The sequence below is a fragment of the Lingula anatina genome, chromosome 6 (assembly GCF_051362555.1).
Source record: "Lingula anatina isolate TDL-2025a chromosome 6, LinAna3.0, whole genome shotgun sequence".
NCBI lineage: Eukaryota > Metazoa > Brachiopoda > Lingulata > Lingulida > Lingulidae > Lingula > Lingula anatina.
In genome coordinates this window covers 793,112-804,788 of record NC_141772.1, presented here as the reverse complement: position 1 = coordinate 804,788, position 11,677 = coordinate 793,112, and the positions used below count along the sequence as shown (strand labels likewise).

Genomic DNA, 11,677 nt, shown 5'->3' with positions numbered 1-11,677 from the left:
TCAGTAGTGGAATGTGGTCTTGGCACTCAATAAAATGTTTACAAAACATTAAAATAACGTATTTATCTGTATAAATTTACAAATACTGAATTGTGATAAAACAGTCATTTACTTAGTTTTTACTAAGTAAACAACATTTAGTGCTTCTTGGGTCTAAATATCTTTACCAACATTTTATAGGGAATTAAAAACTGTCATGGCTTTAGGGAAAAAAGATATATGTTTTTAGAAATGTATTTCAGATCACGTCATGGTGTAAAAAAAATTTAATTACCATAAAAAAAAAAACGAGAAAGCTCTTCAGTAAACGAAAGTAGTCGGCATCAATGTAATCATCTTGCTGCAAAAGGCTGTGAGCGCCTTAATTGTGCTAGTTGTGACTGTAGTTGCACAACTCAACTTGTCACAACTAGCACAATTTGGCCAAATTTGTATTACGATGTAAAAATTTGACTTTGGCTGCCTGCAAACGGTTACACCCCAAACCAAACTGAGTTATAACCATTTTTTTTCGCAAAAGCTTGGTGTTTGTCTATTTTGGGACAAACTTGATTTCTTAATCACTTCCTGGATTCAGTGACGTCATCGAACAAGATGTCTGCGCCCATGAAACCGCGACTCTCAACCCGGGCACCGTCGAAGTAGCTTGTATGAAGTTTAATAAACGTGTATTTTGATATTTGTTAACCATTTGTATACACTGCATTAAGTGGACAACTATTACAAAATAAAATGACTCAAAAACCAGGGGACTCCAAATTAAAGTGGCTCGTCCCTCCAAGGAATGCTGATGGAAGGTTTCCACTGCGATGGCGGATGCCGAGCTGGATGACCTTGTCCTTCTTTAACATGATCAGCAAAATGTGGTCCAGTAAGGCTCGAACTTATTGTGATTTTTATTATGTTTTTATAATTGCTAGTGTATGTATGATGCAGCCTATGCGCTTTTTAGCCCCATAACCACATAAAAATTTATCCAAAATCAAATCAGACCTCTTGAGTCTTGGACGAAAATACTACGTTGTTCAGAAGGTCAGGGGTAGACTGAGCTTTTCTTTGCTTTTGAAGTTTAATTACATTGCCATGAATTACAGAAGACTGGACCCCTCCTCTTCTCCCCCCCTTTATATGCCCTTTATATTTAATTCAACCCCTGGTGAGAGTGTGCTGGTTAGTTTTTCTATATTAATATGTTGGCCATAAGTCTTCATTCTTTGCATATCTGATAAAGTCATAATAACTTCCCTTACGAAAAAATTCCTACAGGCTCTGCTGTAGGAATTTTTCTTAAGGATTTTAAATTCTGCACCAGTTACCAAACTATTGTCTAACTGAGTTTTTCAAAATTAAACTCAGACAAATTTCAAACAAAACTTTTTTATCCTTTCAGAGATTACCTATGTACAGACACATAACCTAGAAATTCTACAAAGTGCTCTTGAATCCCGTCAAGGACGTCCTTTAATCACAGTTAGCAACCACGCCTCGTGTATAGATGATCCACTTATTTGGGGTGAGTGTCTGTAAAGCATAAATAGATGTCATACCTTGGCCTAAAACATTCAAGGTAACCTGGAAATGATTAAGAAAACCATTTACAAGATAAGTGTTTTATTGCAAATATATATTACATATTGGTAAGGAAAAAGGTGGTAAAGAAAAATTGGTTCTTAAAGATCAGTTGACAATTATGCTGGTTGTCAAAGTTCTTGACAGAAGTAATTTTCAAGATCACTGAAAAAAAAATCATATTCAAATATCTTGTTGGATTACCCCCCCCCCCAAACCCCCTTTTTTATATGTTACTGATTCAATTAAAATGTAGGTAAATTAACTACCCTTCATCTTTTTTTAAATGATTTTATTTTTTCAGTCAAAGTAATATATAATATATATATACACACACACACACACACACTAGTATATATATATCAGAATACACACCTAGCCTTCATGTTAATAAGTATAAAAAGATATTTTGTACCAGGTGTGCTGAAGTGGCGCCACCTACTGAACACAGAGTTAATGCGCTGGGATCCGGGTGCTGAAGATGTCATCAGTAAATGGCCGTTGACGAACCGCCTTTGTTCCTGGGGCAAGGTGGTCCCTATACGCAGAGGGGACGGTGTCTTCCAGCACACCATGAACTTTTTGGTTGATGAACTCAACAGGGGCAACTGGGTGCACGTGTTTCCTGAAGGTGAGTAAATCATGTATTCTCTGTCTCGGACAACTTCCATTGTCTGTCCTCTGACTGTCCATTGGCTGTGTTCTGGAACCATGTCTTCATCACTTGTCCTTTTGCCCCCTCCCCTCCAAAAATAATAATGATAATAACAGTATCCCACAGAATGTTTTTTTTTCCTTTGTTGTTTTGTTTTGGCATAAACAATTGGCTTAAATTCATACTTGTTTAAAAATTATTACTTATTGATGATGAGTAAATCATAGCCCATTCTCTCTCTTAATTTATTACCCAGATATATGAAATATGATGAAAGATGTCACAACATAATGAGATGTATATGTATGCACATGTCATTTAACACATTTGCTGTTGTTTCTTTTAATCGTCAGGTAAAATCAACGTAACAAAAGAACCAATGAGGCTGAAATGGGGTAAGTGAATATACATAATTAATTTTGAATGATATGACTATTTTTGTGAATTTGCAGTTTTAGATCTTTGCTTTGAATTTTAATGGCTGCATAAACATAATTGTTGTTGGGGCAAGAGGTTTTTTGTTGCTGCTTGTGTAAATAAAAATGAAGTTATTTGCACAGATCTAAATACAAAAAAGAAAAAGAGGGCAGCAACATTTTAACCCTGCCATGCTGTATATTATCATATATGTACAGACATTTGTATATTGTTCATTCAGGTGTTGGAAGACTGATAGCGGAGTGTAAGATTGATCCACTGGTCATTCCAATATGGCACTTAGGTAAGTATGACTGGAGAACAGTTAGGAGTCCAGTGCAGACAAGATCAATTTTAGACCGGAAATGGAACTAATTGTTAGTCGGACTGAAAAAGAGCCTGTAGTCCCACTCCTTAAATATCAGACGGTATATATTCAGAGTTTTTTTAACTGAATCAAATGGTTAATTAATTAAGTGATTTGGGGAACATGTCTGTTGTTATGTCAAGGATTACAAGAGTTGGAACTGTTGTTAAATAAATAAACAAATTTGGTCTGTAGAGCTTTATTGTGATGCCACTGTGTCATTTTGAAACAATGTAATCATTGTTATTATTATTATTATTATTTTTATTTTATTTTTATTATATATATTTTATAATTATTGTTATTTTTAATATTTTAGGGGCAGATGATATATTGCCAAATAGAAAGCCCTATTTTCCACCCAGAATATTGAAGGTGAAATATCTCTTTCCTGACTAAAATACATATATGACTTTCTTGAGGTCATAAATTGCAATCTTATGATGGCATTTCCCATAGAGAACCGTTTTATCTGATAATCTATAAATATAAGGTGTTCAAAATAAGTTGACAAGTCGATAAGTCGCTGGTTCCTTTTTTTTTTTTAAATTAGTTTTACAGTTTTACAACACAAGTAACAATTGGAAACATCATGGTCTCACCCACAGGAAAAACATGGAGACCGCCACGTTCCACACAATGCAACAACTACTCCCTTGTAATTTTCCTCACTAGAGGGACACGTGTCCCTCTCACAATTGCATTGTCACCTCCAACACGATACAATTCTTGGCATAAGGCATGCAGAGTTGTAGATTAAATGTCCAAATTACAACTTTTGCAACAGAATGACGTGGTTAAACAGATTTTTTTTCTGTTGTCAAGGAACTGACTATATATGTTGGAAACCCCCTGGAGTTCAAGACATTGTTGGAACAGTTGAAGATAGCTAAAAAGTCCCCAGTAAGTATATTTATTACAAGTCTTAGAACAAAAGTTTGACATAACCACCAAGTGTTTAATTTTTTTTATTACAGTGACTATGGAAGTCATTTTTATACACCGATTAAACCATTTTTTTTGGGGGGGGGGGGGAGGGGGAGGTGAGAATATCCTGGGATAAATTCATTTTGAAAGCTCAATTTTTTTCCAGATGGAAATCAGAAAGGCAATAACAGATGTTATTCAAGAAGAATTTTTAGAACTAAAAGCCAAAGCTGAGCATTTACACAACAGTAGAAAGATAATGCCAAAAAGCTGACGAATATACATCATTTATCATAGCTGGGTATATTTTAATACAGAGTCTGACTTAATGAATTGACTGCAGTTACTTTTATTTTACTGAGTGTCTCAGGTGAACATGTTTACATCACAGTTGATACATGAAACATTGGGCTCAGAAGGATTTAAACTTTTCTTTGGTGTCAAAAGGTATAATTTCAAGAAAAAATATTGGCATGATAAGAATCAGAAGGTCATCGGTTGTTCTAACTTTGAATGTCGGAATGGATGCATAAACCATTGGTTAGTATGGGAAAGCCGTTGTTTATCCCAGGAAAATAATTTTTTGACCAAAATGAAATTTTTACCCCTTTAACATAAATATATAGTTTAACTTTTGTATTAACTTTAACTTTTTTCAAAGACAAAAACAAATCATCAGGGCAAATCATTGTTGACCGTTGTTATGGTTATGGTAATAAAGGTATTTAATTCATTACACATGTATTTGTGATAACATTTATTTGTCTGAAATCTCAACTCCTTCTTTCAAACCTTACTGTCTAATATAACAGGTCATTGGATTTGAAGGTGGCTGTCAACTGATGTGTTGTAACACAGAATTTTTTTTTGTAATGTTAGACTAGAGTTTGCTTGAATTTCAAAAACCCTTTTTGTAAGCAAATTTATTATTTGTTCCCGCTTGTAAAGTTTCCAATCATTATCAAGTTCATTATACCACAGCCACCAAACTGTTCAACTACAGAGGTAGCAGTACCCCTGCACCCGTGACAGCTGAAATATGGCATGACTCTTTCAAAGATAAAAGTTTCTAGGAAAAAAAGAACATCCAGTGGAACAGGACTACCATTCACCGTGTCACTGCCAGGGATTCCTTCCTGAAAGTTTTGAAGTGTTCTAAATACTGCTGTATGGTATCTGCTGGGGTGTACATTATGTCCATCTTGGTTTTGAGATAATTGGAGGGATTTTCCACACAGTTGCCCATAAATCCCTGCATGAATTCCTTCATCAGGTCCCAGCAGTCCCCGGGGACCATACACGGACAATACTCTACCTGCAGGCAACACAAATAGTACTTCAATTTAATTTTGTACAATGTATTATACAAAAATACTGAAATAATATATGACATAATTCAATCCAAACAATAATTTATTATGTTCCCTACTTCCCACTGATCTTGGATAATTTAATATACAAGAAAAAGGTCTGAAGTCTCTGACATGATTGTAGTCTCAATTTGCAAAATGTTTTCTAAGTAGATAAAGAAGATTCATTTTACTACAGTAACATTAAGAACAATTTTGCTGCACAGCAGGTAAGACAAATCGATACCTAAATATCACAAATTTACCACTTAATTAAGCTCATTAATATTTTAATATGCACCTGTAAAAATAAATTTGCTTATGCAAAATCGAGCAACAAATAAGAGGTAAAACTTACCTCAACCAAAATTCCCTTAAAGCTTATATTCTGTCCAAAAGTAACAGATCCAATTTTAATGATAAAATCCCCCAGGGAATATCTCTGTCCTTTGGATTCTATCTTAAAACCTTTCCTTGTGGGGTAAAAATTTTTCAGCTTCAACATGAGCAGATTGAAGAGATTGTCTGCAACTAAGCAGGTGCCCGTGTCGAGGACAGCAAAACACGTCGCGGGTTGCTCGCTGTTGTGTAGGAGGTGCACCAGTCTATTCTGAGCTGAAATAAGAGTAAAATACACCTGCGATATGTTAACAAAATCTGGAGTGAAATAGGAATCAAAAGTCTATAAAAACCTACATTCAGAATAAGTGATTTGCAGCCTGAATAAAGCCTCTTAATGAAAAGTCTGACCACACTTAAAAGTTATTTTAAGAACAGATTACAATACTGGTACATTTAAGTCAGACTGTGAGGTCTCGTAAGACTTTTCATCAAAACTGTTAAGTTTACAATAACAGAAATAATTTTTTACCTGAAGGAACTTGAGATTGATAAGTTTCACAATCCACATTAAACTGTCCACTCTTTTCAGCGCCCAGTTGTTCCAATCTCGACTGCAACACGTCTACTATCTGCTGTCCACTCTTGCCCTCTGGTACAGGATAGGAGGCAACACTGGAAATATATTACAGAAATATTTTAATTTTCATTACAGAGGGTTTCCTAAATTACAATACATACAATAACTGATGGTCAATCTCCTTTTGTGAGATTATAGAGGAGGCATAACTGACATGGAATAAAGTAAAATATTTTCTATCATTTTTAATATCATAATCAATCTAACTAGTAATTATGGTACCAGTATGTTGGCCTGCTCTTCTGCATATATAGTATTGAATATAAAGCTATATTGTTAAAGTATTATATAAAAAAATTTGTATCACTTTTGCGTAAAAATAGCCTCGCAAAATTATATTATCATAATTTATTTAATTTCATGTACTTATATTCACTCTTCGCACAAAAATAGCAATGAAGAATGTTGTCAACTTTTCCTAAAATAAGATCCTTACCAAAATGGCAACTCTTGCAAGTTGGGTTAGTGTCTGTAAGTATTAGAAATGATGACACCCAATGGTATCTGATAGAAAACTGGTCATTATTTAAAGAAGCAAGCTTCATCAGCATGTCGTGTTTGTCTTTATGTTTCTTTCAGTTTTTTAGTTCGTGAATCGCGATACAAGAGCAAATAAGCCTCTTCAAATTCTACTATTAACATATATATTCATTCAACTGAATCACATTTACATACCATACAACCCCCATTGTATCCTAATTTTTCAGAAATTCATAGTAAAAATATAAAAACACAGTTTCTTCTCTCATTCACATGCTGGAATAAAGTCCCACAATGCACTTTTGTTTACGCGGAAGTCGGTGTTGCGCGTGCGCAGAACGTGTGGAAAGCGTGCGAAAAAGGAACCGGCAAGAGAAAGAGATGGCTTCGGTAAGAGAAATTCGCATGCTAGTTCAGTTATGAACTCAATAAGAGTAATCGCATTAGTCACTTTAGATCGGTGTGCATCCCTGTGTTTAAAAATATTGGCTAAAGTTGCTTTCCCGATGACAGAATATGACTCGGTTGTTCACGAGTCACTTGACGTTATGGTAGCATGATCCATTTTCTTTCATTTCTACTCAATGTCTCCATCCATAAACTGGAGGTAATTTAGATTGTCGCACACATGACGGTATCCGATGATTATGCTGAGGCACTTAAACACCCACTAAAGCATACAAATTTGGGTTTTTTACTAGTACGAAATAATTTTAAAAATAATTTTTATAAAATAGAATGAAATTTGTTTTGGGCGCTAGTCATTTTACTAGAAGTTTGTGTTCTCAGCGTAACTTTATGTGAGGTATGCTCTCTATCAAACCCTAAATTGAAACAATTATATATAACATATATTGACAAATCACTGGTGGTCTTACTTGTCTATTTGTTTAAATGTCCTACTCCTTTCTGTTATTTTTCAGACACTTCCCATGAACCCTAAACCCTTCCTGAATGGGTTAACAGGAAAACCAGTCATGGTGAAACTAAAGTGGGGAATGGAGTATAAAGGATACTTAGTTTCAGTAGACGGATACATGAATCTTCAGGTTAGAGTGGACCCTGTGTTTGTGTCAGCTTTGCTTTGATAATAACATTCTTGGATTTATGTAGTTTTAATTTTTTTTTTTTTTTTTTTTTGTCACAACAATATACAGTTTGTTTGCCATTTTTGAGTGATAAGATAATGAAAATTGTTTTAAAATAAGTGAGTTATCAGAGAAGTTTGGGTAACATGTAGAAAATACAAATACCAAAATGTGCATTTGAAAATTTGCATGCAACCTGGTCTTTTTATTTTTAAAAAGGAACTTAAACATAAGATTTTTTGTTTGATTTGATTTCAGCTTGCAAATACAGAAGAATATATTGATGGAGCTTTATCAGGCAATCTTGGAGAAGTTCTCATTAGGTGGGCCTTGATGTAACTCTCATACTAATACATACCTTTTGCATTATTTTTGTTTTAGCAAATAGGTCTTGTGCTTAATATAAAATCAGATGTTTTTTCTTAATGTGGCAAAATTGTTATTTGTAATTTTAATGTTATCAGTAGTCGATTACAGCTGTGTAATTTAAAAAACAGAATTTTGTTTTCAGAAACCCATTTTAGTAAAAATAGAAATTTTAATTATTTCATTTCATTTATAATAAAAAAAGCTTCACATCTGCAACAGAGTAGGCCTTTGAATAGTGAAATTTATGTATAATTATATAAACTATTATCTCAATTTCAGGTGTAATAATGTATTATACATCAGAGGTGTAGAGGAAGAAGATGAAGAGGGAGAGATGAAAGACTAGCAAAAGTTTTTTTTATTTTTACCAAAGACTCATGTTCTGAAAGTTGCTCTTTATCTGCTGGAAACATCATTTCATTAAACGTCAAAGAAAAAAAGAGCAGAATGTTCAACTTAGTGTGCTGATTGTTTTAGGCATCTATTTCATGATGCTCCAGCAGTGGCATTTTTAATTGAAAAATGTACACATTACAATTGTTTTACAAAATTCGTCCCATGCAGTATAGTCATTTCATTTTTCTTTGTTAATTTTCAAAGACTTCCTTAAAGCAAAATGTTTGCATTCCATGAATTCAGAACTGTAGTTGACACAGTCTTCTATATAGACAGATTGAAACCAATTTCATGGTTATTAGTTGAAAAGTTGGATTATTGATATTGATGAACTAAAATTAATGGCAAAAGCATTGTCATCTGTATGTTACTGTAAATATTCTGCTTAATTGATTCAAAGTGGGTACTTCATAATGATCATGTGCTTTGAAAGTGACAATGGAGCCACACCGAAGTGTGTATGCAAGTCTAGGGGCAAATTGGTAAGCATTCATTCCTATTCCTATTGGACAGCAGAAGCCTGCTTGTGGATGGTAGTTTTCAAAAAAACCTGAGAAACTTTTAATGGGTTGTTAAGATTTTCCCGTTTCTGCACATTCTTAAGTCCTGGTGTATTGTAAAGACAAGTGAGCTGAACAGTTTGACTAACAGTCAAGATTGCGTCAAATGACAGTGTTCTGTGAAGCAAATTTCCTTAGGAATATCAAGGATATAAACCTGAGAAATTGCTTAATTGGCAAGTCTGTATTGTTGACCTGGTATTACAGCATTGTTGTAAAATACAATAATTAGGGTAGACATTGCTTTTAACTTGTCACCCAGCAGTTCCAAAATAAAACTTTTTATAGTACATTGTTCTTGATTTTTATTTCACAGTAGCAAATCAGGATTGCAGGCAAATGAGGGTTATTTAGCTATAATTTACAATTTTTCTTTTGGTTATATAATTGAAGTCATAACTCGAACAAATATTCAAGAATAATGGTCCATTTTACTTAGCTAGTAAAACAGTAATCATGACAAAAGTTGAAACGTGTAATAATTATATGTACAATATGAACATGGTTACAAAATATAAACATCTCCAATTATACAAGGGAGAATTTGCTAATCGATGGAAAACGCCACAATGAATGTTCTTTATATGATCTGCACCAGTTAAAGCTAAATCGTTTTTTCCTTCCTTAAAAAAAAAATTATTGCAATGGATTGTAACAAAGTCAACGAGATTTGGATGCTGTAAATAATTTATTAATGTCGCCTAAACAAAATGTTCTCATAACTCCTCTTTCGTTCTGGCAGCATGAGCCTCTGGGGCATGCTCTGGCATTAACTCCTCAATCTTACGAATAAAATCAGATTTCTCGGCACATCCCTTGCACTCCTCTCCCCAGTTGTTTAAGATGTTTTTCAAATCTTTTACTTTCAATTTTTTAAGGTTTACTGTTGCCAGGTCTACTACTTTTGCTGAAATAAAAAAGGAGAAATTGTTAAATGTCATAAAAATTTCCCTTTTTTAAAGGACATAATGTTTAATTGCTTTCATTAAATTTTGTGGAAATAATCCCATTATGGTAGTGAAAAACACTGCAATATAACTGAAGAGAATACTCTTAATGTAAACATTTACATATCATCCTTACATTATTCTACATATTACGCTGATCTATTTTCAGATGAAACAAAGGAAAATAACTTACGATATCTTAGTTCACATATTTGGCTATCTTTTCTGTTCAGTTTTTCACAAACTTTATCGGCAGGTACTCCCCAACTCATGGGTTTAGACATCTCTCCAAGGATACCAGTGGCGGAGGTTTCTAGGGCCCCAATATAGTAACACTGAAATATAATACAGAAGGATTATTGTATATAATAATAAACCCCGGTTAAATCTTTTTCACTTGATTGTTGTTAATTGTTTATTGATATTATACCCTGAAGAATCAGACACCTGTTATGAAATGCAGCAAAATAAACTTAAAACAAACTTGTTACTTACTAGTAAACATATGAGGGTTTAAATAGAGAAGACATTTAATGTTACTACAAGGGTGTATTTTAACCAATTTGTTTTTTCATTAATAATAAAACTGTGTTTAACAATGCAGTGTACTCACCAATCTTTCATCTTTGTTCTTGGCAGATTTACAAAACTTCCTGAACTTTTTCTCAATGTTTTCAACCGTTTTTTCTTCACCTTCCAGTGTGTTCATAAACTTTGTTAGAAACTTGATACAGACTAAAATAAAGATAAAAACTTTTTGTAGTTTAAACTAAACAAAAATGTAAAATTAATGAAACAGAAATAGTTGAGCCTAAGCTTTTTCAAAGTAATGTATAAGATAACCATTCCATTCCAAAAATTTCTACAACAAATTTAAAGAAAAATGTTTAGCACAGCAGTAATCTTGTCACTGAAAATTGTATATAACATGTTAGCAGATTCTTATAAAACATAAATACCCATTACGCTTCTTTACTTAGTTTAGTACACTTTTAACAATACGTACAGTTAATAAATAACAGAAATGAATGGTAGAGGTAGACTGTTCTAATAGACAACAATGACATTCGATCTAAATGATTCTTTTTATATCTAAATAATCACACAAGCCACTTTTCTCATATTAATGTCACACATCATTCCAATAACACTGTTTCGAGGTCATTCTTCTGACTTGGCTAACTGAACTCAAGTACTGGTATATTGTATGAAATGCCACTTTCGTCTTTAGATGTTTAGTGTTAACAGGGGCATTTTACCTCTTAGATTAACTTAATAAACCCTGATGAACTAAATACCTCTCATTTCAATCACACAGTCCTTAATCATTCTTGTGAAGTTTTATTTACCTGGGCAATCTTCTTCCTTTAGAGCATTTGTCGTACTTGTCAAAGCCAGGATTCCTAGAGCGCCGGCACATACGTACAGTAAAGTCATATTTAAATCCATTATCACAAGACAATGTACTGTCTGTTTCTAATTCTCTTTTCTTTTCCCTTTGGATTGTATCACAGTCGTTTTTGCTTGTTCTGTCGAGAGAAACACACACGTCTAATTAAACTTTTTGGTACTGC

At 33.6% G+C, this 11,677-nt stretch overlaps 4 protein-coding genes across 4 annotated transcripts; 2 read left to right on the top strand and 2 right to left on the bottom strand.

Annotated features, from left to right (window-relative positions):
* Positions 1-570: 570 nt before the first annotated feature.
* On the top strand, positions 571-4,671 carry LOC106162563 (tafazzin-like). The gene is made up of 8 exons (XM_013539878.3): positions 571-871; positions 1,391-1,513; positions 1,988-2,200; positions 2,578-2,619; positions 2,883-2,945; positions 3,328-3,383; positions 3,834-3,911; positions 4,102-4,671. Exons 1-8 carry the CDS (start codon positions 733-735, stop codon positions 4,207-4,209), a joined length of 822 nt encoding a protein of 273 aa, XP_013395332.2. The 5' UTR covers positions 571-732; the 3' UTR covers positions 4,210-4,671.
* A 6-nt stretch (positions 4,672-4,677) lies between these two features.
* LOC106175494 (mediator of RNA polymerase II transcription subunit 20-like) lies at positions 4,678-7,066 on the bottom strand. The gene is made up of 4 exons (XM_013557525.2): positions 6,939-7,066; positions 6,156-6,298; positions 5,643-5,899; positions 4,678-5,250 (listed from the first exon to the last, which is right to left on the bottom strand). The coding sequence occupies exons 1-4, from the start codon at positions 6,950-6,952 to the stop codon at positions 5,044-5,046; spliced, it is 621 nt and encodes a 206-aa protein (XP_013412979.1). The 5' UTR covers positions 6,953-7,066; the 3' UTR covers positions 4,678-5,043.
* LOC106175496 (small nuclear ribonucleoprotein F) lies at positions 6,999-9,446 on the top strand. The gene is made up of 4 exons (XM_013557527.2): positions 6,999-7,133; positions 7,667-7,792; positions 8,090-8,154; positions 8,480-9,446. The coding sequence occupies exons 1-4, from the start codon at positions 7,038-7,040 to the stop codon at positions 8,544-8,546; spliced, it is 354 nt and encodes a 117-aa protein (XP_013412981.1). The 5' UTR covers positions 6,999-7,037; the 3' UTR covers positions 8,547-9,446.
* Positions 9,447-9,567: 121 nt separating this feature from the next.
* Positions 9,568-11,626, bottom strand: LOC106175495 (mesencephalic astrocyte-derived neurotrophic factor homolog). The gene is made up of 4 exons (XM_013557526.2): positions 11,453-11,626; positions 10,717-10,838; positions 10,297-10,438; positions 9,568-10,063 (listed from the first exon to the last, which is right to left on the bottom strand). The coding sequence occupies exons 1-4, from the start codon at positions 11,550-11,552 to the stop codon at positions 9,873-9,875; spliced, it is 555 nt and encodes a 184-aa protein (XP_013412980.2). The 5' UTR covers positions 11,553-11,626; the 3' UTR covers positions 9,568-9,872.
* Between the last annotated feature and the right edge of the window lie 51 nt (positions 11,627-11,677).